The 27636-nt window shown below is 44.0% G+C and overlaps 1 protein-coding gene across 7 annotated transcripts in view; it reads right to left on the bottom strand.

Moving 5' to 3' along the window:
• Window positions 1–27636, bottom strand: part of PPP2R2C (protein phosphatase 2 regulatory subunit Bgamma) — a 208899-nt gene that overhangs the window by 172915 nt on the left and 8348 nt on the right. Inside the window, exons 2-4 of one of the 7 annotated variants that reach the window (XM_077301538.1) lie at window positions 21721–21815; window positions 18889–18945; window positions 18233–18339 (exon numbers count right to left, since the gene is read on the bottom strand). The exons of 1 other annotated variant lie outside the window; for it this stretch is intronic. In XM_077301538.1, the coding sequence (XP_077157653.1) occupies window positions 18233–18339; window positions 18889–18905 (124 nt within the window). In that variant the 5' untranslated portion in view covers window positions 18906–18945; window positions 21721–21815. The remainder of the gene's footprint in view (window positions 1–18232; window positions 18340–18888; window positions 18946–21720; window positions 21816–27636) is intronic. 5 more of the 7 variants (XM_077301539.1, XM_077301541.1, XM_077301544.1 and 2 more) reach the window with 5 other exon arrangements.

Below are 27636 nucleotides of genomic sequence, written 5' to 3'. Positions count from 1 at the left end.
CAATTCCTCCCAGTTCTGCATCATTTCCCTTCTTGTGTGACTTAGGCCACATTCACCAAAATGCTCCTCTGCGCTGATACACATGCTGATACACAGTACACAAGTGTCCATCCTGATCCTTCTTTTCCATTTTTTCACTGTTGATAAAATGTTATGTGCCCACATGCTTTTTTCATAGTTGCTCTTAGAAGAACGGATTTTTGTACCCTATTGCTTACTACCCAAAGGAGTCTCAAAGCGGTTTACAAAAACCTTTCCCATTCGCCTCTCCACAATAGTCAACCTGTGAGGGATGTGGGGTTGTGAGAGATCTGAGAGAACTGGGAATGGGCTGCAGTGACCCAGCAGGCCTCAGGTGTCTCAAAGCATTTTCCAATCGTCTTCCCTTTCTCTCCCCATAGCAGACTCCCCATGAGGGAGGTGGGGTAGCGAGCCTCACAGGGAAGCTGGCAACCCTAAGAGGAAGACTCTCTGTGCACAGCAGTCTTGACCTTAGTAAGGTTTTTAATACTGTTTTTTTTATTTGCCAGTTCAAGGTTATTTGCCAGGCCAAAAAGTCATTACAGTTCCCATGTGTCTCCAGCCATTTACTTGTTCTCTATTTACAGTTTCAGGCCGTAAATATTTATTTAGATCTTCCTGGACTTTCCAGACTCACAGGACTGATGCTGGTCTGCCTGTCTGCACCCCAGAATACAGAGGGGGGGGGCTTGGGGGCCAATTGGAAGCGATGGTTTAGGTCGACCTCAACCAAATGCCTGGCAGCTCTCTTTTGCAGGCCCTGTAGAACTGCTCAGGTGGGGGCCAGAATGGAGAAAGCTCTGGCCCTGCTTGAGGTCAAGTGGGCTTCCTTGAGGCCAGGGACCACCAGGAGGTGGGAGGTAGTAGAGCACAAGGCTCTTTGAAGGGTGTAGAAACATAGGCAATCCCTCAGGTATACTGGGCTCAGACCGGGTAAGGCCTTAAAGGTGATCATCAAAACCTTAAGCCTGATCCGGAATTCAACTGGGAGCCAGAGCAGCTGCTGGAGGATGGGCTGGATTTGGGACCTCCGAGGTGTTGCTGTGAGGACCTTGGCAGCCGTGTTCTTGACCAATTGCAGTTTCCTGATCAAGGATAAGGGCAGGCCAGCATAGAGCGAGTTACAGAAGTCCAGCTCAGAGGTGACCATTGCATGGATCACTGTGGCTAGGTGTTCTGGGGCCAAGTAGGGCACTAGTAGTTTGGCTTGGCAAAGGTGGTAAAAGGCCAGCCATGCTACCATTGTGATCTGAGCCTCCATTGACAGGGAGGCATCAAGTATCACTCCCAGGTTCCTAACGGAGTAGGCCACTGTTAGCTACACTCCATCCAGATTGGGTAGGTGCACTTCCTTGCTTGGATCTTTCCTGCCCAGCCACAGGACCTCCGTCTTTGAAGGATTGAGCTTCAGACGACTCTGCTTGAGCCATCTCGTCACTGCTTCCAGGCAGCTGGCTAATGTTTCAGGGGGAGAGTCAGGGCGGCCATCCATCAGGAGGAAGAGCTGGGTGTCATCAGCATATTGGTGGCAACCCAGCCCAAACCTCCATACCAGTTGGGCAAGAGGATGCATAAAGATGTTAGAGTTGGAGAGAGAATTGCCCCCTGGAGAACTCCGCAAGCCAGTTGTGGTTGGCTTGAAGCGCTCTCTCCTAATGCTCCCCTCTGTCTGCGATTCCAGAGAAGCTGTGTTAGTGGACTGCTCCAAGAGTGACCCTAGGCCACCATTCCCATCCCCCGTGTTGTATTACGTTTTTGCCACATTGATCACTCTTTCCCTCACAAGAGAAGACTGAGAAGTAGGAGATAAGCAGTTCAGCCCTCTCTTCATCATCTGTCATAATTTCACTTTCTTGTTCTAGCTGTGGTCCTACGGTGTCCCTATTATATTTCTTACTCAAAATATAACTAAAGAACCCTTTTTTGCTATGTTTAGCATTTCTTGCTAGCCTAAGCTCCTATTAAGCTTTAGCTTTTCTAACACTCCCCCTACAATTATTGGTTATTTGTATATACTCATCCTTGGTAATAAGGCCTTCCTTCCATTTTCTAAATGACTCTTTTTTATTCCTCAGATCTTTTGACAACTGCTTATGGAGCCAACTTGGCTTCCTTAGGCTCCTTCCATCTTTTCTTCTCAAGGGAATTGTTTGTGATTCAGCCTTCAATATTTCACTTTTAAGAAACTCCCAGCCCTCTTGGATCTCTTTAAATCTTTCTGACCACGGGACTCTACAAAACATACCTTTAAGTCTGTGAAAATCAGCTTTCCTGAAGTCCAGTCTATACATACAATTACGTAAAGGTTTTCTCTTTCCCATGATTGAAAATTCCAAAAGCACATGGTCTGCTATCAAGTGTGCCCACTACTTCTACCTCATCTACCAGTTCTTCCCTATTGATGAGAATCAAGTCTAAAATAGCAGAGCCCCTGGTTACCCTCTCTACTTTCTGGGAAATGAAGCTGTCGGCAAGACAAGTTAGGAATTTAATGGAATTTGCATTTTTAGCAGAGTTGGTCTTCCAACAGATATCTGGGTAATTAAAGTCACCCATGACCACTGTTTCCCCCTTTTTTGAAAATTGTGTAATTTGGTCTTGCAGTATCGCATTCAAGTCCTCTGACTAGCTTGGTGGTCTATAGCAGACGCCCTCAATAATACCACTCTCATTTCCTACTCCTTTTATATTTACCCATATACACTCAACTGAACTTTCATGCTCGGGTACCTGTATTTCTTCAAAAGTATAAAGATTCCTAACATATATTGCTACACCTCCCCCCTTCTTTTCTTTTCTGTCCCTTCTGAATAGATTCTACCCCTCAAAAATCTAAATAAATAAATAAAAATAAATAAATAAATCACAGTAATGGGTTTAAACTTCAAGTACAACGACATAGACTAGATATCAGGAAAAAAAATTTCACAGTCAGAGTAGTTCAGCAGTGGAATAGGCTGCCTAGGGAGGTGGTGAGCTCCCCCTCACTGGCAGTCTTCAAGCAAAGGTTGGATACACACTTTTCTTGGATGCTTTAGGATGCTTAGGGCTGATCCTGCGTTGAGCAGGGGGTTGGACTGGATGGCCTCTATGGCCCCTTCCAACTCTATGATTCTATGATTCTAAGTTTCTGTGATTCCTATTAGGTCATAGCGCCCTTCCTCTATTAAGACTACTAGTTCCTCCTGCTTGTTTCATATACTCTGTGCATTGGTGTAGAGACATCGTAGTCCATCCTTTCTGTGCCTCATGGTTTTGTTTTTTGAACTTCCTTGTAAGCTAGTAGTTCCCTGCTTATGTAACATTCCCTGTGGATTTGAGATCTTCTCATGTTCTGATCTTGCCATCACACCAAGTTCTGAATTTACGTCTCGCTCCCCCTTTGTGTCTAATTTAAAGCCCTCTTCTCCAGGTGTGCAAGGCTTCTCCCAAAAATACTTTTTCTGTCCCTTGTGAGGTGTATGCCGTCTCCTGATAATAGACCCCACTGTTCCATTCTTTGTGGATAAACACACCAGTTATGAGATTCAACAGATTTTGTACTCCCAATGGCATTTGGACTCCTGTGGACAGTTACAATAATTGGTGGATTGGAAAGTGTACCCAGTGGGGGACAAGGAGCGGGTGGGAACAGAGCATGTGCGGGCTCCAAAATTGGTACATGCTTTCCATGAAGAATTCCCCAACAAGCTGGCAACATCATCAATAGGGAAGAACTGGTAGATGAGGTGGAAGTAGTGGGCACACTTGGTAGCAGTGACCATGTGCTTTTGGAATTTTCAATTGTGGGAAAGAGAAAATCTTTACGTAGTCGTACGTATAGACTGGACTTCAGGAAAGCTGATTTGGAGAAAGCCGATGAACTCAACTCTTGTACAAGTGTATGCACCAGCCATAGCTGCTGATGAAAATGAAATCAAAGATTTCACTGTGAAAGTGCATGAAACAATGCCAATTTCAATGTCAAAGTTGGAAATCAAGAACAGCAGCTACTCCTAGCTTATGGCATTATAACAACCTTATACTCTGTTTAAGAGACATATATTTACTAATCTGAAGTTTGTCTGAAAACTATAAATTTAATGTCCCTTGACAAAGCCAGTGGGCAAAATGCATTGGGACTGCTTTGTACAATAAAGAATAAAGAAAGAAATAATAGAAGATTCAAGACTCTATTTTGGATATTGTGCTTGTCACCTTGGTATCCCAGTGCCTCTATACTTGATTAAAGCTGGAAATCAACAAGAACAGGGCATCTGCGGTAGGTTTGGACTAAGTGAGCGAAATGAAGCTGGTGATAAACTTCTCACTAACACCCTCTTTGCACAACCAAAATGCCGTTTATACACCTGGACATCTCCAGATGGCATACACCGTAATCAGATCAAATGGACCCCCAAAGAAATTTGATATCACCAATATTCTGCCAACATATGCCATAGAAGTGAACAACAAATTACAACTGAGAAGAACAAAAATACTACTGAGAAGGTACCTGAGGAATTGTGGCAAGAATTTCAGTCTAATATCATAGAAGCTGCATGAGAACATATACCATATAACAAGCCAGAAAGAAGATGCAATTGGTTAACATATGACACCATCAAAATTGCTGAAAAATGAAGAGCGGCAAAAGCTGCTGGCAAGAGAGTTGAATTCAGGAGGCTAAATGCAGATTTTCAACATCATGCCAGACAAGATAAGGAAGCATATTGGATGCAACGATGCAAGCGACTGGAAGAAGTGTACTAGAGGCCACGCCTGAAGCCTCTTTGCTCAGGTGAAACAAGTTCAGAGCACCTTCACTGCTTGTAAAGTGACCATCAAAGACAAGAATGGAAAAGACTTGACTGACCAAACCCACATCAAGGATCGATGGTGACAATATACAGAAGAATTGGTGCCTCAGTCACCAGCCAAAAACACTCAACATGAATTAGAACCACCTATACTGGAAGAAGCAGTGATCTGGACCCTGAAACAGCTCCCAAATAATAAGGCTCTTGGTACAGATAACATTCCAGTGGAACTACTCAGATCTGTTCCACTAGCAGCAATAACAACATTATGCCAAAAAGTCTGGGAAACTGGCACATGGTCAATAGACTGAAAAAAAGGTCAGTTTTTATCTCATTATTAAAGAAAGGTGATATAAAACTATATCTCCCACGCAAGTAAAATCTTATTGAAGATCACCCAGAACCATTTCAAACCAACCATTGATGCTCTGCTACCCAATGTCCAGGCTGGTTTTCAACTTGGTTGAGTCGCCCGAGACCACATTACAAATTTCCGCTTGATTCTTGAAGAAACATGTGAATATCAAAAGGCCATCTATCTATGCTTTATTGATTATTCTAAAACGTTTGACTGTGTTGATCACAAGAAGCTATGGGATGCCTTACATGAATTGAGGGTGTCGTTCCACTTAACCCACCACATCAATTCACTGTACACAACCAGGAGGCTGCAGTATGAACAATATATGGGGACACTGATTGATTCAATGTCAGTCAAGGAGTAAGAGAAGGGTGTATCTTATCACCTTTTCTTTTTAAGCTTTATGCAGAAGTAATTATGTGGAAGCTTAGTCTGGAAGAATCTATGATCGGAGTCAAAATTGGAGGTCGTAACACCAATAATCTTCGCTATGTAGATGATACAACACTCTTTGCTGAATCGGAGCATAATCTGAAGACCCTGATAAAGTGACTAAAAGTAGAAAGTGAAAAGATGGAACTATACCTAAATATCAAAAAGACCAAGATCATGACAACCACTGGCAGTAGCACCAAAGTCACAATTGACAATGAGAACATTGAATGTATTGATGATTTCATCTTTCTTGACTCTATGATCAAAGTGGTGGATGCAGCTGTGAAATTAAACGGCGAAGAACACTGGGCCGGAACACAATGTTAGGCGTGAACCGAATATGGAAGAGTAAGGATATCAGCCTTAATACAAAGCGTTGGTTAGTCAACACCGTTGTCTTCCCCATTAACAACCTAGGGATGTAAAAGCTGGACTCTGAAGAAGGAAGACAGGAGGAGAATAGATGCTTTCTAATTATGGTGTTGGAGACAAATGCTATCATGGACAGCCAAAATTATCAACAAGCTAGTTTTAGAGAGGAGCAAACCAACTATGTTATTAGAAAGGAAGATATTATGGCTAAAGCTCACTTACTTTGGATACATCGTGCGATCATACTGACTAAAAAAAATCATTAATGCTTGGCATCGTCAGCAGCTAAAGGAAACGTGGTCGACAAAGGATCTGCTGGGTCAACACGCTCCAGGAAGGGCGGTATATAAATATAATAAATAAATAAAGCCGATACAGGGATGACCATGAACCAACTAAAAGAAGCAGTCAGAGACAGGGATGCATGGTGAAGACTTTCCTATAGAATCACCAAGGGTCAGACACGACTGTACGGATGACATCATCATCATCAATCTAGTTAGTGCTTTTATAGAGAGCTATTGCCCACGTGAAGTTCAATAAAAAAATCCCTACATAATTGGGGAAGAACTTTTAAGCTCTGTTGAAACCGATGTCAGATGCAGAACCTTAACCCTTGTAAAATTAATTCTGAGATTATCTCAGTTCCTGTGCCAGTAAATTGTACCAAGAATCATTCGAAGAGATAATGGCCTCTATGTAATCTCGCACCCATTCTTCCCACACTACCTTGGGGGATGGGAATGTGAGCCACTCATAGCTTTAAACTGATGTGGGGTGTACGGGGAAGCGTGTACATTCTCTATCCCAGGAAAACCCCTGAAAGTTTCATGCTGACTCTGGACAGCAATGGGAAATGCTCAGTTAGCAGGAATGCATGTATTTATTTATATTTAAATTTGTATACTGCCACTCCCAAAATGGCTCATGGCAGTTCACAGAAAAGTTTCCCCACAATAAAATCCAATAATAATAATAAAATCCACTAGTTAAAATCATAAAAAACCAATAACAACTCTCCCCCTAGTGGCATCTTCTCCATCCTATCCCTGGCACAACAGACCTCTTAAAATAAATAAGGGGGGATGTCTAAGTGACAGCCAAGATTTCATGTACCTATAGGGGGCCCAGATCTTCCTTGTCCTGGCCTCAACTGAAAACCCGGTTAAGAGTGTTTTTCAAGCCCTGCAGAACTGCAAAAGCTCTGAGAGGGCCTGCAGCTCTCCCAGGAGCTCATTCCACCAGGTAGGGGCCAGAATCGAAAAAACCCTGGCCCTGGTCAAGGCCCGGTAAACCTCTGTTGGTCCAGGAACCTTCAACAGATTCATACCTGCAGATTTCAAGGCCCCTCAAGTGGCATAAGGAGACACGCAGTCCCACAGATATGAGGGTCCCAGACCATGGATGACCTTAAACTTTAATACCAAAATCTTGAACTTGATCCGGGCCTCATCCAGTAACCAATGCAGCTGCCTCAGCACAGGCTGGATATGGGTCCTTCAAGATGTTCCCGTGAGGAACATCTTGTGATGGTCCATGTGGGAACGAATGACATGTCCCTGAATACCATCGCTCCTATTAAAAAAGACTATCAAGATCTGGGGAGGAAGCTCAAGCAAATGGGGGCACAAGTGGTATTCTCTTCAATCTTGCCTGTCAAGGGAAGAGGAATGCGTCGGGAGAGGAAGATAATGGAGGTGAATCACTGGCTGCGTAGTTGGTGCCGGCAGGAGAGATTTGGTTTCTGGGACCATGGGATAGGCTTTCTTGAGGAAGGCCTACTAGCACCTGATGGACTGCACTTATAGAAACTGGGGAAGAATGTGTTTGGCAGGAACCTGGGGAGATTCATCAGGAGAGCTTTAAACTAAAGCCACTAGGGGAAGGAGACGATCAACATAGGGAGTGTATGGAAGGAAAACTATCGGAGGCAGCCCAACCGGCAAGGCCAGCTCATAGGGAACCAAAAGAAAAAGGATTCAGATGTCTTTATACTAACGCCCGAAGCATGGGCAATAAAAAGGAAGAGCTGGAATTTCTCATGCTGATGGAAAGGTATGATCTAGTAGGCATCACAGAAACTTGGTGGAATGATTCTCATGACTGGAATGTAATGGTGGATGGATATGAACTGTTCAGAAAAAACAGAATAGATCGAAGAGGTGGAGGAGTGGCACTGTATGTGAGGAAAGGGCTTACCTGTCAGGAAATGCTAGTGAAGGAGAGCATATCTGCAGTGGAAAGCATCTGGGTGAAAATAAGCGAGGGGAAAACAAACAGTGTGGTGGTTGGTGTCTGCTACCGACCGCCTGACCAACGAGAGGATGTGGATGCTGCACTTTGTGAGCAGCTTGAGACAATATCCAAGCGGCAGGACCTTGTCATCATGGGTGACTTCAATTTCCCAGATGTGTGCTGGGAAACTAACTCTGCGAAGCGTCCTCAGTCATGCAAGTTTCTGACCTGCCTGGCTGACAATTTCATTTATCAAATGGTAGATGAACCCACAAGAGGTTCAGCCATACTGGACTTAATACTGACCAACAGGCAAGAGTTGGTGGATGAGGTGAAGGAGGTGGGGACCCTAGGGGGAAGTGACCATGTCCTCATAGAATTCCTTTTGAGATGGGGAGCCAAGGAAGCTTGTAGCCAGACGCGGATGTTGGATTTTCGTAGGGCAAACTTTAATAAACTCAGAGACATGATGAGTGTCATACCATGGACGAGAATGCTGGAAGGGAAGGGAGCATGTGTAGGGTGGGTGCTACTCAAACAAGAGCTATTGCATGCTCAATCAATGACTATTCCAGAAATACGAAAACACTGCAGGAGCTCTAAGAAGCCTATTTGGATGAACAGAGAACTTCAAGAGGAACTAAGAAAGAAAAGGAAAATGTTCAGGAAATGGAGGGAAGGACAGAGCTCTAAAGAAGAGTACCTACAGGTTACTAGGCACTGTAGATCAATCATCAGAAAGGCCAAAGCTGAGAGTGAGCTAAGATTGGCCAGGGAGGCCCATTGTAACAAGAAAAGATTTTTCAGTTATGTGAGGAGCAAACGTAAAGTAAAGGAGGCAATAGGCCCACTGTTGGGTGCGGATGGACAAACTCTAACGAAAGATGCAGAGAAAGCAGAAAGGCTTAGTGCCTATTTTACATCTGTTTTTTCCCACAGGTCAAAGTGTTTAGGCACATCTAGAGATGGCTGTAGCCAAAGGATAGTGTCTGGGTGGCAGGTTAACATGGATAGAGAGGTTGTCGAGAGGCATTTAGCTGCACTGGATGAGTTCAAATCCCCTGGTCCAGATGAAATGCACCCGAGAGTACTCAAAGAACTTTCCAGAGAACTTGCACAGCCCTTGTCCATCATTTTCGGAACCTCTTTAAGGACTGGGGATGTCCCGGAGGACTGGAAAAGAGCAAACGTTATTCCGATCTTCAAAAAAGGGAGGAAGGATGACCCGGGAAACTACAGACCAGTGAGTCTGACCTCTGTTGTGGGGAAGATAATGGAGCAGATATTAAAGGGAACGATCTGCAAACATCTGGAGGACAATTTGGTGATCCAAGGAAGTCAGCATGGATTTGTCTCCAACAGGTCCTGCCAGACCAACCTAGTTTCCTTTTTTGACCAAGTAACAGGTTTGCTGGATCGGGGAAATTTGGTTGATGTCATTTGCTTGGATTTTAGTAAAGCTTTTGACAAGGTTCCCCATGATGTTCTGATGGATAAGTTGAAGGACTGCAATCTGGATTTTCAGATCGTTAGGTGGATAGGGAATTGGTTAGAGAACCGCACTCAAAGAGTTGTTGTCAATGGTGTTTCATCAGACTGGAGATAGGTGAGTAGCGGGGTACCTCAGGGTTCGGTGCTCGGCCCGGTACTTTTTAACATATTTATTAATGATCTAGATGAGGGGGTGGAGGGACTACTCATCAAGTTTGCAGATGACACCAAATTGGGAGGACTGGCAAATACTCCGGAAGATAGAGACAGAGTTCAACGAGATCTGAACACAATGGAAAAATGGGCAAATGAGAACAAGATGCAATTTAATAAAGATAAGTGTAAAGTTCTGCATCTGGGTCAGAAAAATGAAAAGCATGCCTACTGGATGGGGGATACGCTTCTAGGTGGCACTGTGTGTGAACGAGACCTTGGGGTACTTGTGGATTGTAAACTAAACATGAGCAGGCAGTGTGATGCAGCGGTAAAAAAGGCAAATGCCATTTTGGGCTGTATCAACAGAGGCATCACATCAAAAACACAAGATGTCATAGTCCCATTGTATACGGCTCTGGTCAGACCGCACCTGGGGTGCTGTGTACAGTTCTGGAGGCCTCACTTCAAGAAGGACATCGATAAAATTGAAAGGGTACAGAGGAGAGCGACGAAGATGATCTGGGGACAAGGGACCAAGCCCTATGAAGATAGGTTGAGGGACTTGGGAATGTTCGGCCTGGAGAAAAGGAGGTTGAGAGGGGACATGATAGCCCTTTTTAAGTATTTGAAAGGTTGTCACTTGGAGGAGGGCAGGATGCTGTTTCTGCTGGCTGCAGAGGAGAGGACACGCAGTAATGGGTTTAAACTTCAAGTACAACGATATAGGCTAGATATCAGGAAAAAGTTTTTCACAGTCAGAGTAGTTCAGCAGTGGAATAGGCTGCCTAAGGAGGTGGTGAGCGCCCCTTCACTGGAAGTCTTCAAGCAAAGGTTGGATACACACTTTTTTTGGATGCTTTAGGATGCTTAGGGCTAATCTTGCGTTGAGCAGGGGGTTGGACTAGATGGCCTGTATGGCCCCTTCCAACTCTATGATTCTATGATATGATTCTATGATTCTATGACCCTAGCACCTGCATTTGCCACCAGCTGCAATTTCCATGTCAAGGTCAACGGTAGACTCACATAGAGTCAGTTACATAAAACTAGTCCGGAGGTGACTGTTGTATGGATGAATGGCCAAGCAGTCCAGGGACAGATAGAATGCTAGTAGATTCACCTGATGCAGATGGGAAAATGCGAAGCGCTCTACTCCCATGACCTGGGCCTATATAGAATGGGTGGTATCCAAGATAAACCCACTTTCCTGGCAGAATGTGTGAAGTTAAGCTGCACCCCAGCCAAGGTAGGTAGGCACGGTTCCTGATCTTCCACATTTCTGCCCAGCAACCTCCATCTTGGAGGGGTTGAGTTTCACGTGACTCTGCTCTATCCAGCTATGTCTTCCAAACATCTGGTGAATGTATGGGGGAGGCGTCCGGGCAGCCATCCATTAGGAGATAGAGCTGAGTGTCATCAACAGATTGGTGTCAACTCATCCCATAATTCTGGACCAGCTGGGCCAGAGGGCTCATAAAAATGTTAAATGAAGTGGGATAGAGGACCGCACCCTGAGGAACCCTCATCCGCTGTATCTGGTTTTAGAGAAAGGAGCGCAGCCTCTAAGGCTGTTCCCAGCATGGGTTTCACAAGAACAAGTCATGTCAGACCAACCTTATCTCTTTTTTTGAGAAAGTAACTATGTTAACCGGATTTCAGTAAAGCTTTTTACAAGAATCCTCGTGATATTCTTGTTGAGAAACTGGTAAAATGCAGTATGGAACCTAATTCTGTTAAGTGGATAGATAACTGGTTGACAGATTGTACCCAAAAGGTACTTGTTAATGGTTCAGCATCCTCTTAGAAGAATCATAGAATCATAGAATCATAGAGTTGGAAGGGCCCATACAGGCCATCTAGTCCAACCCCCTGCTCAACGCAGGATTAGCCCAAAGCATCCAAGAAAAGTGTGTATCCAACCTTTGCTTGAAGACTTCCAGTGAGGGGGCGCTCACCATCTCCTTAGGCAGCCTATTCCACTGCTGAACTACTCTGACTGTGAAAAACTTTTTCCTGATATCTAGCCTATATTGTTGTACTTGAAGTTTAAACCCATTACTGCGTGTCCTCTCCTCTGCAGCCAGCAGAAACAGCATCCTGCCCTCCTCCAAGTGACAACCTTTCAAATACTTAAAGAGGGCTATCATGTCCCCTCTCAACCTCCTTTTCTCCAGGCTGAACATTCCCAAGTCCCTCAACCTATCTTCATAGGGCTTGGTCCCTTGGCCCCAGATCATCTTCGTCGCTCTCCTCTGTACCCTTTCAATTTTATCTACGTCCTTCTTGAAGTGAGGCCTCCAGAACTGCACACAGTACTCCAGGTGTGGTCTGACCAGTGCCGTATACAATGGGACTATGACATCTTGTGATTTTGATGTGATGCCCCTGTTGATACAGCCAAAAATGGCATTTGCCTTTTTTACCGCTGCATCACACTGCCTGCTCATGTTTAGTTTACAATCCACAAGTACCCCAAGGTCTCGTTCACACACAGTGCTACCTAGAAGCGTATCCCCCATCCAGTAGGCATGCTTTTCATTTTTCTGACCCAGATGCAGAACTTTACACTTATCTTTATTAAATTGCATCTTGTTCTCATTTGCCCATTTTTCCATTGTGTTCAGATCTCGTTGAATGCTGTCTCTATCTTCTGGAGTATTTGCCAGTCCTCCCAATTTGGTGTCATCTGCAAACTTGATGAGTAGTCCCTCCACCCCCTCATCTAGATCATTAATAAATATGTTAAAAAGTACCGGGCCAAGCACTGAGCCCTGAGGTACCCCGCTACTCACCTCCCTCCAGTCTGATGAAACACCACTGACAACAACTCTTTGAATGCGGTTCTCTAACCAATTCCCAGATTGCAGTCCTTCAACTTATTTTAAAACTGTGCCACGATTCTAAGTCCACGGGGCATTTTGGTTTTGTGGAAACACTGCATCTGGTACGCAGACATTATTGGTGGCCCACTTTGAGGAAGGATGTGGAGCTCTACATTCAGGGTTGTCCCGTGTGCCTTACTTCTAAACCTTTGGGGGGGAAATGGAAGGGGCTGTTACAACCCTTGCCCACACCCTCGGGCCCGTGGAAGATTACAATGGACTTTATCACTGACCTTCTGCCCAGTCATGGGAAAACAGTGGTCTGGGTGGTGGTGGATGCTTTTTCCAAGCAAGCCCACTTCATCCCGCGCTCGGGACTGCCATCTGCACCGAAGTTGGCTCCCTTATTCATTGAACACGTATATCGCTTACACGGGATCCCGGGGAGGGTCCTGACGGATCGGGGCCCCCAGTTCTTTGCCAAATTCTGGCGGGAGCTTTTGAGACTTTTGGGGGTGGAGCAAGCTCTCACATCTGGCTATCACCCAGAGACAAATGGTCAGACCAAACGGGTGAACCAGACCCTGGAGCAGTATCTGCGATGCTTTATTAACCATCAGCAGATGGACTGGGTCTCCCTCCTCCCCCTAGGAGAGTTTGCCTACAACAATGGGGTCCATGCCTCCACAGGGGTGTCTCCATTTAAGGTGGTCCATGGGGCCGATTTGACAGCAGTTCCCACTTGGGAGATCTCTTCCCCTGATGCCCCGGACGTTCAGAAATGGGCTAGTGAGATCTCAAGGGCCTGGCCAGACATCGTGAAGTGCCTGGAAGAGGCCAAGCATGTGTATAAGGTTCAGGCTGAAAAAAAGCGGGCAGATGCCCCGGTCTGGGCGGTTGGGGATCTGGCTTATCTTTCCACAAAGAACCTGCGGTGCCAGCAGCCTTCACGGAAACGGGCCGAAATTTGTGGGGCCTGTCCCTGTGAAAATACTGATTAATGCGGTGACTGTTGAACTGTCCCTACCTAAGATAGACATGTGTACCCCGTTTTTCATTCCAGATTGCTGAAACGTGCCCCGTCCCCAGCTGACTGGCACCCGGCTACGGCTGCCCGATCCCTGCCTACGTGGACAAGGCCACGCACTACGAAGTTAATAAGATTTTGGACTCTCGCTGGCACAAAGGGAAACTTCAGTACTTAGTGGACTGGAAAGAATTTCCCATGGGGGACAGAGAATGGGTGGAGGCTCATGATGTCTGGGCTCCAAAGTTGTTACGGGATTTTCATCGGGAGTTCCCCCACTGTCCGCGACCCATAGATGGGGGGTGAGGGCAGAAGGTGTTTTTGGACCGGAGGAATGTCAGGATCAGTCCCCTGCTGTCTGCCATGTTCGATTCCACCGAACCTGAGAGACTCCATCTTTGTGTGCTGTGCTCTTGCTGCCTTTCCCATGTAACCAAAATGCTTATGGCTCTGTAGTATCTCTTTGATCCCCCCCTTCCTTTGATCCCTCCGCTTTCACACTGCATGTTCTCCCTGCTGTGATACATTGTTACCAGTGTCCCTGTAAACATCTTATCTGCAGCCTGGGGCGCCGGGCTGACCAAGGTCATAGAGTCATAGAATCATAGAGTTGGAAGGGGCCATACAGGCCATCTAGCCCAACCCCCTGCCCTACGTCGTGCTAATTTAGACACTTTGGCAGGAATCCTGGGATGGTACCTGGGTGGGAGACGACACCCTCCCCTTAGGAACGGGTCTGGTTTCGGCAGGAGAATTGTATTGATAACTGCTTGCCTCCCTGATATCGAACAGTCTTGACTTCAGATGTTTAAGTATTCAGATCTTTAATTCAGAAATTAAAGCTTTCTTTCTATAGAAGCCTGATTGTGAGTTTTGTCTGACCTTGAGTTTTGTCTGCCCAAGTATATAAACTTGTATACCATACAGTCAACCACTGTAAAATTAATTAAATAAACAGAGTTAAACAAGAAGGACCAAAAAGTCCTAATTTATTTTTAAACCCAAGTTGTTTTTAAATCCAAACTTTCAAGACTGTTATAACAACTGCTACTCCTAGCTTAAGGCGTTCCAGACGCACCTGAATCTGGTTGGGAGGAATGTTAAATACCATGTGTAACGAGCAACAGCTGTGAGATAATGTAAAGCAGAGATGAGTCAGCAGTTACAAAAAGCAGCAGGAATCCAACAGGTTGTTCAACCCCTTAGGTTCCATAGTACCAATTTTAAAAATGGCACGAATTTCCTCCTGTTCCGATAAATGATTAACATCTAGTCTCTTAAAGCTTTCTTTTTCAAAACCTTTGAAGAAATAGAAATGCAATTGTTCCCATTTATGATTTTTAATTAGACAAAGTTCAACAATTCGAGCAAACAGAATACCATTTTTAATTCAGGATTTATGCTCACTCAGGTGTGTTCTTATGGCACAAGTATTTTTGCCAATGTAGATCAAGGAACAAGGGCATAAAATTAAATATAAGACACAAGAACTGGCACAACTGGAAAAACTGTTATGTTTTAAGGTAATATTATAGGTAGAGAGATAGATCTCAGAGCCTTCAATGAAGCTGTTGCAAAAGGAGTACAAACAACATTTAAAGTGCCCCCATGGCAAGTGGGACTGTTTTACAACTTTATAGTGGTCTGTTCTAACAAGTAATTTTTTAATATTCTTAGTACATTTAAAGGCAACCCCAAGGTTTCAATGCCTATAAAATCACTGACCACATTCCAATATTTAGAAACAATGTTTTTGATAGTGTAGGCTAAAGGTGAGTATTCCGCCTGTCAATCAAATCCAGGCAGTCAATCCCTTTCCTCCATATGCCCCTATGCCCCCCGCAGGGCCTTACGCTCTGCGGGTGAGAACCTGTTGGTCGTCCCCGGCCCGAAGGAAGCGCGCCTAGCCTCGACCAGGGCTAGGGCTTTTTCAGTCCTGGCCCCTACCTGGTGGAATGAGCTCCCGGGTGATCTGCGGGCCCTGCGGGATTTGTCAGCTTTCCGCAGGGCCTGTAAAACGGAGCTCTTCCACCAGGTCTATAGTTGAGGCTGGGGTCAGCAAATCAGGGACATCGCTCCCCCCCTAGGAGTTGGAGTGTACGCTACTCCCTTATCCTTTCCTCTTCACCTCTTAATAATTGGGGGAGGGATGGGATTTTTAGCCGCCATGTTAGTAGATTGATGTTTTAATGGGAATTTTAATGGGATTGGTTGTTGTGACCCACCTCGAGCCTATCGGGAGAGGCGGGAAATAAATCTAATAATAATAATAATAACAACAACAACAACAACAATAATATTCTATAATGGGAATTTCAGCATTCCCACCTTTCCCAAGGCCTGGTGGGGGGGAAGTTTGATGTAGAGCCTCCAAACTTTCAGGGTCACTCCAGGAGGCTCTTCCCTGACTCCCCTCCAAATTTCAGGATCATTGGTCCAAGGGGTCCACGTCATTCCTTTTGTGCTTATGGGACGGACTCTCCATAGGATATAATGTAGGAATGGGGGCACTAGAAGTGGACCCCTTGGACCAATCATTATGGAATTTGGAGGGGAGTCAGGGAAAAGCCTCCCACAGCTACCCTGAATGTTTGGAGGCTCTACCTCAAATCACCACCCCCCACAGGCCCTGGGAAAGGCAGGAATGCCGAAATTCCCATTATAGTGTCTGGTGCTGTAGATTTTCATGAGTGCTGAAGCCCAGGCAGCCGGATCAGGCCCTTAGTGATTTGAGTCCTTTGATTGGGGGGGGGGAGAATCATTCCTGATGGGGGGAGAAAGCTTTAAAGAAGCATGCTTTGTGTGACAACTTGGGAAAGAATTATTTTTTGCTTTGCCTGCATGCTTGAACACCTATTCGTTGCTCCAGGCAGGTTGCTTAAAAAAAAAAACGTCCCTGGGAGAAGGGAGAGGGAGGTGAGGGCAAAGGCAAGGGCGGGACATTGGAGGTGGAAAGAATGCTTCTTCGCCTCCATACATATTTTTAGCGTGTGGCCTGCTGGTTGCTCTCCTGTAGCTTACGTTTTTTAGGTTGGGGAATGCACCTTATGCGATTCCCCAGCAAGTGCTTTAAAATGGAGGATATAGATAGTGGTTTGCTGCTTGGATGCTGGAGGTTGGCAATGTCATGCGAAATGCCAAAAATGTAGCATCTTCACCAGGTAAGCATTTCACTATATGGCATGCAGAAAAGCCCTATGTGTTCAAAAGGTTTGAAAAAGAAATTTAGACTGTGAAGAGATTGTTTCTCTATACTGAAGTTTCCTGTTGAAAACATTATGTATTAAGGACATTCAATTGTATCTTTGATATGCATTTATTAATTATTTTTGAACAATTTATTGATTACTTTTTGAACAATCAGTAATTGTACCTTTATATGTTTTCTAGGAATTGATGTCCCTTGAAAAAACCACACAGGAAAATGTGTAGGGATCTGTTGTATATTCTGGACGTTAAAGAACCAACTGAAGTTTGAAGACTCCTTAGAAGTCTGTTTATTATACTGTAACGTTTGCGAAACCATACTGGTATCCCAGTGCCCTATTAATTTTGTGTCTGGTCCTCCTATTTCATTTCAGCTTCCCACACCAAACCATGATAAAATCAGAGTCCAGGAGCACCTTTAAGACCGACAAAGATTTATTCAAGGCATGAGCTTTTGAGTGCTCGCATTCAAAAGTTCACACCTTGAATAAATCTTTGTTGGTCTTAAAGGTGCTCCTGGACTCTCATTTTATTGTGCTACTTCAGGCCAACATGGCCACCCATTTGGATCTAATCAAACCATGAATTAGTGCCCATTGCATTACAAAACGCAACAGGCTTTACTACAAGTAATAATATAAAATATGTGGCCAAGTAGATACAACAGTTATGTAGACAGATTAGGCAATCCCTCTAAATGTTGTTGTTATGTGCGAAGTCGTGTCCGACCCATCGCGACCCCATGGACAATGATCCTCCAGGCCTTCCTGTCCTCTACCATTCCCCGGAGTCCATTTAAGTTTGCACCGACTGATTCAGTGACTCCATCCCTCTAAATACTAATATCTAAAATTTCAATCCACTCAGTCGCAGCTGAGATGGTTGCAATTCTAACTCGCCCCCTCATGGTGGTCACTGGAAAACGCTAAAGAGCTTGAACTTTTGGTTGCCAGACAATCATAGGACCTCTTGGCTACACAGCACACATAGAAACTCTACCTGCAGGATGCAACACATGTCGCCTAGGAAGACACTGAAACTTCAGCCCTGCAAATGGACCCTAAGAAACAACAAGAGGAAACAACTACTGCCCAACTCACCCTTCAATTGCCAGTCACCTTTTTTCCTGCCTCAACAGTGGCAACCTAGCAACAAAAGGTAAAACCCACTTTCAGGCAAAACGACCATAAGGCACAATACACAATACACAAGGTGGTCTGAACCAACTCAATAGCAGACTGTTGTCCCTAGAAGACAAAGCCCATTGGGCACCCAGGCCAATGACTGGACAGACATAGAGACTGACCTTCCCACTCACCTCCAGAAGTGCTCTCTTCAGAAGAGGGTTGAGACACATTGGCATGGCAGTGTGGGGAAGCTTGCATGGCTGCCGCCGCCCATGCTATACCAGTCCTGTGGAAAAATAGAGGACTTCAATTGCTAGTGCTGTTAGTTCAGCACCTGTCAGGTTATGGCTACATGAGTAGAAAAGAAAAGAAAACAGACCCATCCCCATCAGGAACCTGAGTCCTTTTACACTGATCCCTCTGGAATAATATTTACTCAAGAACATAAAAGATCCCAAGTGACATTTTAACAGAGTAATGGAGATTTTGCAATGTGTATTTTGTCTGAAGGACCCCTTTCCACTGAGAAAAATTGCACTTTATTTCTATTAGCTGCTCTCTGAATCTTTACTCATGGTATGAATGCTTAATAAAAAGCCTTTGATGAGGTACTTACATTTTCTTTAAAATATACAGATCTGAATACAATTTGTGCCCTCAGTCTTCTCAGTATATCAGATCCACTGACCATTTCAGAAAATGTGCTTGACCTATCAGCAAATCATACCTTTGCTACATGTGGTCTCTCTTATAGGATGTTGGGGATCCAAAAGGGGGGGCACAAATTAAATAATTCAATGCTATCTTAACTGATGGAAAACAGGATGGCACTTACCTGTAATTGCTGTTCATCTACTCGTCTTCTGTGCAGGCACATCTTGGGACTGTTCCTCTGAAGAAAACGACTGCTTTGAAGGGTGAATTCTATGACATTATATCCCCCTTGGGGTCCCAACCCTCCCTAAACCCTGCCCTCCCCAGGCTTCACCCCCAAATCTCTAGGAATATTCCAACCAAATATTGGCAAACCAATTACGTGACCAGGAGGGCTGGTCCTCCCTCAGTTCTCTCCTTGCTGCTGCCAGAGACCCTCTGAAACTAAGGTTCCAGAGTTCACAGTGGGGCAGGAGAATGTATGTCTAGTAGGAATGGGCAAACACTGAAAAAAGGCAGTTCAGTTTGGGGTCTGTGGATTGAACCCCGATACAAACCAGCCTCACGCAGACAGAACAGGTCTAGCAAGTTTGGGCCCCCCTTTCTCCTTCCCACAGCTTGCCGCAGCTTGGAGAAAAGCGGGGGATATCCCAGGGAGGTGTTTCCCTTTCTCCTTTCTCCTGGCTGTGGATCTGTGGCCAGGAGAAAGGGGGGCCACCCAGGAAAGGGATCACCTGTAAGGGGCTTCCCTTCCCTATTCATTCATTCAGTCATTCATTCATTCAGTCATTCATTCATTTTTGTGAGCCATGGCCAAGAGAAAGATGGACTAACCCAGGAAGAGGCTTTCCTTCTCCCTTTCTCCCAGCCACGGCAAGCCACACAGCTGCCAGCCATTTACCCCTTCCCTTTTGTTCCCAGGAGCTTCAAGGGGGAGAGCAAAACCAGAATGCTAAATTAGGGGGTGAAGTGCCTCCAGGGGGCATTTCAACCCCTTTTTTCCAGCGGCCCAGTTGTCTCGGGCTCCCTCAGGCTGCATGAGGGAGCCCAAAACAGCTGACCCAGCAGAGAGAGACCAAACGGCCCCAAAGAGCTGAACCAAAGCAGCCAAAGTTTGGTAAAGGTTCATGGAGCATGTCTTCCCCCAACATCGATTCCTGAGCCCCAGACTGGCTCAAGTTCAGCCTGAATTGTGACTCATGAACTGATTCCTCCCCATCCCTACTACACAGAAGAAACCTACTATACAATGAACAACATTTACAGGTATGAGCAACCCTGTTTTCATCACCAGAGCTTCTGGGTTCAGTGATTAACAAGCTTATTTAGGGAAGGACAAAGGTATGAAATTCTCAGAGTAGGAGACAAAGGGATATGTCTAGTGTTCCATACTGACATTTACCAGAAGGGACTTATAAAGAAACAGGGATCTTTCTACAAGTGTCTCAACTAAAATACATGCAGGAAAATGGCAAAGAAAAACAGTCATCTGGTGGAGAAAGCTGTGATATGTCAAAGAGCATTGGACAGTCATGCACTCAAGACAGAGCGCAGTAGCCTCTACCACTTCCCAAGTGTCATGAACCCCTGGCTCCTGCCCCACACACCCTCTTCATGGGCTGCTAATTTCCCAGTCCTCCCGGCAGCTCCTGCCCTGCTCTGGCATCACCCTCCAGCCCAGGAGCACTTCCCCCTCCCCTCCCCTCAGCTATGCATTTCAAAGAGAGGCATCAGCTCCTCTCCAGCCTCTCACTTTCAAGGTTGCCTCCCTCTCGGCTCGCCCAAATGACAGCTGCAGGAAAGTGCCTTCACACCTGCCCTCTGTCAAGGGATATCATAGAATCAAAGAATCATGCAGTACATTTGTCCCTATTGAATGTCATTTTATTCAGTCTAGCCCACTTCTTGAGCCTATCAAGATTGTCCTGTATTCTGTTGCTGTCTTCAGTTGTGTTTGCTACCCCTCCCAGTTTAGTATCGTCTGCAAATGTAATAAGTATCCCCTCTAATCCCTCATTTATAAATATGTTGAACAACACAGGCCCCAGGACAGATCCCTGGGGAACTCCACTTGGCACTCTTCTCCAAGTGGATGCTGAACCATTAACAAGTACCCTCTGGGTACGATTTGTCAACCAGTTATTGATCCCCCTGACAGAATAAGGATCCATACCGCATTTTACCAACTTGTCAACAAGAATATCTCTAAATTGTCTCTAAAGTCCGTCGCAAATCAGGAATGAGATTAATTTTTTAAAGTATCAAGACTCATAAAGGGTGGCGCTCAAAAATTTAAGAGAGCCAGTTTGGTGTCGTGGTTAGGAGTGCGGACTTCTAATCTAGCAAGCCAGATCCGATTCTGCGCTCCCCCCCATGCAGCCAGCGGGGTGACCTTGGGCTCGCCACGGGGTTAATCAATTACCCACGTAGAAGAGCTTAACTGATGGACGCTGAGTCACGAAGATAAGTCTGCCTTCTCTCTTTTCTCGTTTTAAAGTATTGGGTTATTTTATTTGACTATCCTAACTGCCAAAAAAGCCTGGGAAGTTTGGAATGATCTCATCTGGTTAAGAAGTGCTGTGGTATTTCATGTTTTATTACTTTTAACTTAGACCTCACTATGCAGGGAAGATCCCTCATGATGAGATAATTTATAGTTACAACCAATTTAAATGCTGGAGTTGCTCTCTTTAAAGACTGAGAAAAGAGTGCATTGAGTCAAACTTAAACTATTGCAAGCATTAAACCTTTTAACCAATTACACTATGGTAAACCTAACAAGAAATAATGTACCAATGGCAAATAGTTCAAGAGATCCAGAAGAACCAGTGTCTCAATCCATCTGTAAGCAAATGAAAATCATCGACTTTTTTGTACAACCATGTGCTCTAAAAAGGAAGTTTATGCTATTGAGACATGCAACCGGTTTACCCCCTTAGCCATCATAGCAGAGGGGATAATGGGGGAGGATATGCCTTTAAATCTGGAAGAGGAGCAATCGGAGGCACCTTACCTCCACTCTGAGCAAGAAGTTGAAGAGAACGAGATGTTTAAATTGATGGCAAGAACTGTGGGCTGTATCTTCCTCTGACATGCGAAGTCTCGCAGCTATCAGTTAAAACACAAAGGAACAATGGAAACAATCAGCACCCAGACCCCTGAACCAATGACTGTCTCTCTATCCATGGAGGAACATACATCGGCAGACAGGCAAGTGCAGAGCCCACCTTTAAGTTCTTAGGGAAATGTTCAACACTTGCTTCTGCAGACAAGGGAAATTGGTTTGATTTTTTGCAACAACCAGGGTCACATAAGAATGTGGTGTGGTCATTGTATGGTGAAAAAACATCTGAGTAAACTACTTATGATCAACCAATCTTTGGTGGATCTGACCACAATGGAAACCCTCCATCAACCAACCCAGACCCAAAGGATTCTGCTTTCCTTTGCCTCTGCCAGGATCCCAACAAAAATTCAAAGGATGAAAAAGAAATTGCAAACAAGAGGAGTATTCTCTACACGAGTGTTTACAAACACAATTATTAGACCTCTGTATCAAGTACATCAAAATAAAAAACAGCTATCTAACATTGCCAAGCAGGGATCTAAACTGGGGGAAAGAATGGTGACAATACAGACAGAAGCCCCTAACGAGGATTTGATAAGCTGGGACGATGCAGAAGTTATGACAACACAGGTTCAATATTCACAACAAAGACCAAAGAAGAGAGATAAACAAAGTCTGTGTGCTCAGGATATAACAACTCATGAGTTTTTATAAAACTCCTTCGAAAAAGAACTTTTATCTTCCTTTAGGAATTTGTCTCCGATCCAGCAAACAATTATTGACAGACTGGACTTCGTGAAAGACTGGACTTCGTGGAAACCCTTCAGACAACTAGAGAATTGACATCAACATCCTCAGATCAACTAGATCAGGGGTAATCAAACTGCGGCCCTCCAGATGTCCATGGACTACAATTCCCAGGAGCCCTTGCCAGCATTCGCCAGCGAATGCTGGCAAGGGCTCCTGGGAATTGTAGTCCATGGACATCTGGAGGGCCGCAGTTTGACTACCCCTGAACTAGATCGACTGAAAGAACCTCAGGCTCTAACATCACTAGATTCATCAACATCCCATTGCCCTGAGGCCTTAATGGACCTTGGAAAGGGACAGCAAGTCAAGGAAGAAGGGGTAACCAAGGGCACAAAATCCAGGCAGTTCAATGGATGTGTTTATATGGACACAGAGGGTGCCCTTGAAAATATAACTGTGGAAGACTGACAATTAAAGTTCCTTTCCTGCAATGTTGGGGGTTGGTGGGATACGTTATATGATCCAGGGTTTAGAAAACTGCTCCGTAGTGCTGACATTGTTTTGATCCAAGAAACCTGAGCACAGGAAACAGCACCACCAACAATTGATGGGTATAGAACCTTAAGTAGTGCAGCTATCAAAAGACAGGTGAAAGGAAGGGGCAGTGGTAGCTTAGCAATATGCATCAGAACAGATTTATCAATCCAAGCCGAATGGGTCTTAGAAGGCTGTTCAGACTATGTGATGGTGTTATTGAGGAGTAAATGTTTTGGCTCTTTGTTGTGTATTAATGTCTATATCCCCCCCCCCCCCAAAAAAAAAAAAAAAACTAGCCTTGGCTCATGATGATGGCTGATTCTGGGATAATTTATTTTCTGTATTTGAAAGACTAGCAATCAAATTCCCAAGAGTTCCTCTTGTTGTAGGAGGGGACTTTAATGCAAGAATTGGTCCAAATCGTTTTTTCAGCAAATGGGGACTAATGGGCAGGTAGCTGACTGGGTCTCTGAGGAGTGTCTCCCTAGGGACCAGGTGATTAACAAACTAGGGAAAAAATTCATGGAACTTCTGTAATTAATTTACATGTCCTACATGGTACACAATTTAATTCATCAGGGGGGATGTTCACCTATTTATCTGCTAAACATGCCAGCACAATAGATTATATTGCTGTATCAATGGATTTACTACCCAGTATGCTCCAGTTTGAAGTGCTGGAAACCCCCTTTTGTGATCACAACCCTCTAAGGCAGGGGTAGTCAACCTGTGGTCCTCCAGATGTCCATGGACTACAATTCCCATGAGCCCCTGCCAGTATTTGCTGGCAGGGGCTCATGGGAATTGTAGTCCATGAGCATCTGGAGGACCACAGGTTGACTACCCCTGCTCTAAGGCTTTCAATCTGCTGCAGGAATGATTTATTTCTCCCCCTCCCCAATGCTGGGGTTCAAATTATGATAGGGCATAGAAAACCCAAATGGTCAGACCAACTTCAAACTGTAATTGGCCAATTTCTGGTTAGTGATAAATCTGTGCTGTATGCAAGAGAAAATCTAATTTTAGGCTGTAAACCGATAAATTATTATATGGAAATCATAAACAGTCTAAAGCCTTTGTTCCTGCATAAGAAACACCAAAACCCAACTCCTAAGGGGAAGTGCTTGGTTTGATGAGTGCAGAGAGTGCAAAAAAACTGTCTTGAGTTGTCTCAAAACCCTGAGAAGGGACAAAAATGAATGGTCACTACCACCTTCCACTAGAATTAGTATTATATCATCAAGAAGTTCACCTTGCCAGTGGCCTCAGTCAAATTGACCAGGACTCTGGGATTATATTAAAAAGAATTAGATGGTCCCCCCAAATTGAGGAGAATCTTCTGGCTCTAGATACAGAACCTTTTTCAAGATTCAGAACAAAGCTGGCTCATATGAGGAGGCCATTTTGGTGTACACACAGTTGATTGATTTGTTTGGCCCCTTGGCTAAGCCTGTTTCCTCCTCCTGTTCTAGACCTTCATCTTGGTTTGACCCAGAGTGTCATAAGGAGAAAAAAAGATTAAGGTCTCTATTTAGAGAATCCCACATCTCTAATGACTCAGACTTGTTGAAAAATTATTTGGCACAGAAAAAGTCTTTTCAAGTTATTACTGAGACCAAAAAAAGGCATTTTTAAAAAATAAATGGGAACACCTGTTATTAGCCCTAAAATCTAATAACTCCAAAACTTTTTGGAATTCAATTGCTGGTCGGTTTGGCTTTAAGTCGGATTGCCCTTCTTCTAATATCTCACCCCAAATCTGGACTACCCAAATATTGTGCTATCTTTAATGTTCTATCCACAGCCCTAACTAAAAACTCAGATACATTACCATCTAGTATCCCCAACTGGCCTTCAGTGAGTTCCAATGAAATCTTAGAGTTAATTGATGAATTAAAAGTATGTAAATCCCCTGGACCAGATGGCCTTCCTGCTGAGATCCTGAAAAAGTTCTCTTCCTGGTAGTCCCTCCCCCTTGCCAACCTGTTTACTCTTATAGATCACTTTGGAATAATTCCAGATTCATGGCTCAATTCAATCATCATCCCAATTTTTAAAAAAGGTAATCCAAACCTTCCTGAAAAATTTGGCCCAATTAGTCTACTTTCTATAGTGGGCAAACTTTATGCAAAACACCTCGAACGGCAGCTTAGTACATGAACGCATTCTTTGGGAACTATTGGCCCAGAACAAATTGGTTTTTCCAAGGGAAAATCCACTTTAGATAGATACATGAATCTCGGAACAAAAAACAAAAAATTCGTTGCATGCATGGATCTGAAAAATGCCTTTGACTCAGTCCCAAGGGAGGCCCTTTGGGAAAAGCTGAAGCACCTTAATATTGATCCACGCTTACTGTTTCTACTAAGGAAACGCCATACTGGCACTGCATGTCAAGTTAAATATTCTGCTCAGGGCCACTTAACTGCCAAAGTGCCTGTTACGAAAGGAGTGGAACAAGGCTGTGTTCTTGCCCCACGTCTTTTTAATTTGTATTTGTCTGACTTGGTCCAGAATTTTGATCAGATCAATGGGCACCCCCCAAAGGCTGGCTCCCGTGCAATACCCCTGTTATTATATTAGTTACTTAGGCATTACATTCAGTTATAACCTTAAATGGTCTACCCACCGGGACCGGTCTTTGAATAAACATTTTTATTTTTTGGAAGGCAACCAATTTGTTCCAGCGGCCATAAGAATCTTTAATGCTAAAACTGTATCCCAGTTGTTTTATGGTATTCCAATTTGGGTAAAGGCTTTCAATAGGAAGATAGAAGGGATTCAGGGAACCTTCCATTAAATTCTTGGTGCTCCCATGTGTGTGCCCTATAGTGTGCTGTGTGCTGAGTTTGGCCAACATTTTTTAGAAACTAAGGCCTGGCTGATAATTTTTAAATTTTGGCTTAAAATAATTTTCAGAGTGGAGTCACATATCTTACTCTTTTACTTAAAGATGGACCCACAATGCTGCTCATGGTTACTCAGTATTGAATCTAAAATTGTAGAACTAGGATTCTCAACAGATTTTTTCCTTATGTTTAATGAGTCTGAAATCTTTAATTTTCTGAAACAAAGATTAGTGGTGGCCGAACAGTCCAAAATGTTTCCAGAACAACCTGCTGCCCTGGGGATTCGAATAAATCAAGGGGAAATTGTTAATTATTTTTATAATCTTACTAATCCATCCCTCCATAGAGTTTTCATGCTGGCAAGAATGAGTTGTCTTCCCTCAAGTGTCCTTGCAGGAAGATACCAGCATGTCCCAAGGAGGGAAAGATTGTGTCCGTGTTCTGCAAACTGTCCCGATTCAACCTCACATATTATTTTAGATTGTGAACTTCATGTGAGTCTTTGCAGTAAACTTCTGGATCCTCTACTTTGTCCCAGAGGTCTAGTAAATGATGAAGCTACACTCCAGTTTCTGCTTAATGATCTTTCTGCAGAGACCACATTGTGTGTAGCTGAATTTTTAATGGCTGTTTATCAAGCCAGAATTAAGATGTTTTAATCAGTTATTTCACTGTATTTTAGTCTATAATATTAGCTTATTTTATTCTATTATAATTTTACCCTGCTTGGCTGTACTTGCCTCTTATTGTTATGCCAATAAAGGTTTATTATTATTGTTGTTGTTGTTGTTGTTGTTATTATTATCATTATCATTATCATTATCATTATCATTATCATTATCATTATCATTATCATTATCATTATCATTATCATTATCATTATCATTATCATTATCATTATTGTGAATGGGTCAGTAGCCCAATTAAGGCGGACCAAACAAAAATATAAAGAGCTTTAGGCTAGGAAGAAAAAAAAACACTCTCAGCAATTTTGGACTAAGTTACAGGAGGCAGTTAAAGATAAAAACGAAACACTTTTCTGGGAATGATCTCCTCAGGATCCAGGGATCTGGCACTCAGTCCAGGCAACAGAGTGGCTTGACACTATTCTAAGGTATTTGAAGGGGGTAAGATGGACATAGCCACTATGGAGCTTTCCAAGTTAGGGGAACGCTGGCCACCAGTAGCAGAAGATGAGATCAAATCATTGATAAGAGCACTCCCTTCCAATAAATCGCCTGGGGAGGATTTGATCCCTTCTGAATGTTATAAATGTTTCAGTGATGTTTCACTCTTTACCCAAATCAAAGATACAGGCAAACTTCCCCAAGGATGGACCTCCAGCATCATAGTCCCTATTTTAAAAAAAGGTGATAGGTCCGATCTGCAGAACTATCGACCAATTAGCCTGCTGCCTGTAGCTTCTAAATTATATGGCAGCTATCTGAGGAAGAAATTGGAGTACTGGGTGGAAGATAATATCTTGAGCTCATGACAGTTGGGTTTTAAGAAGCGGCATTCCACAATTGAACATTGTCAAACACTCTATCACTTGGCTGCTACTGCTATGAAGGGTCCAACAAAGGCACTATTTGTGGCTTTTGTCAACCTTTCTGCAGCCTTTGAATCATTGGACAGGAACATACTCTAGCAGAAACTCCTGAATCTCCAGCTGGATCCATGTTTAGTGTATCTAATGAGACAACTCCACCAAAACACCATGGTC

The sequence above is a fragment of the Paroedura picta genome, chromosome 10, assembly GCF_049243985.1.
Source record: "Paroedura picta isolate Pp20150507F chromosome 10, Ppicta_v3.0, whole genome shotgun sequence".
Taxonomy (NCBI): Eukaryota; Metazoa; Chordata; class Lepidosauria; order Squamata; family Gekkonidae; genus Paroedura; species Paroedura picta.
This window is presented reverse-complemented; position numbering and strand designations above follow the sequence as displayed.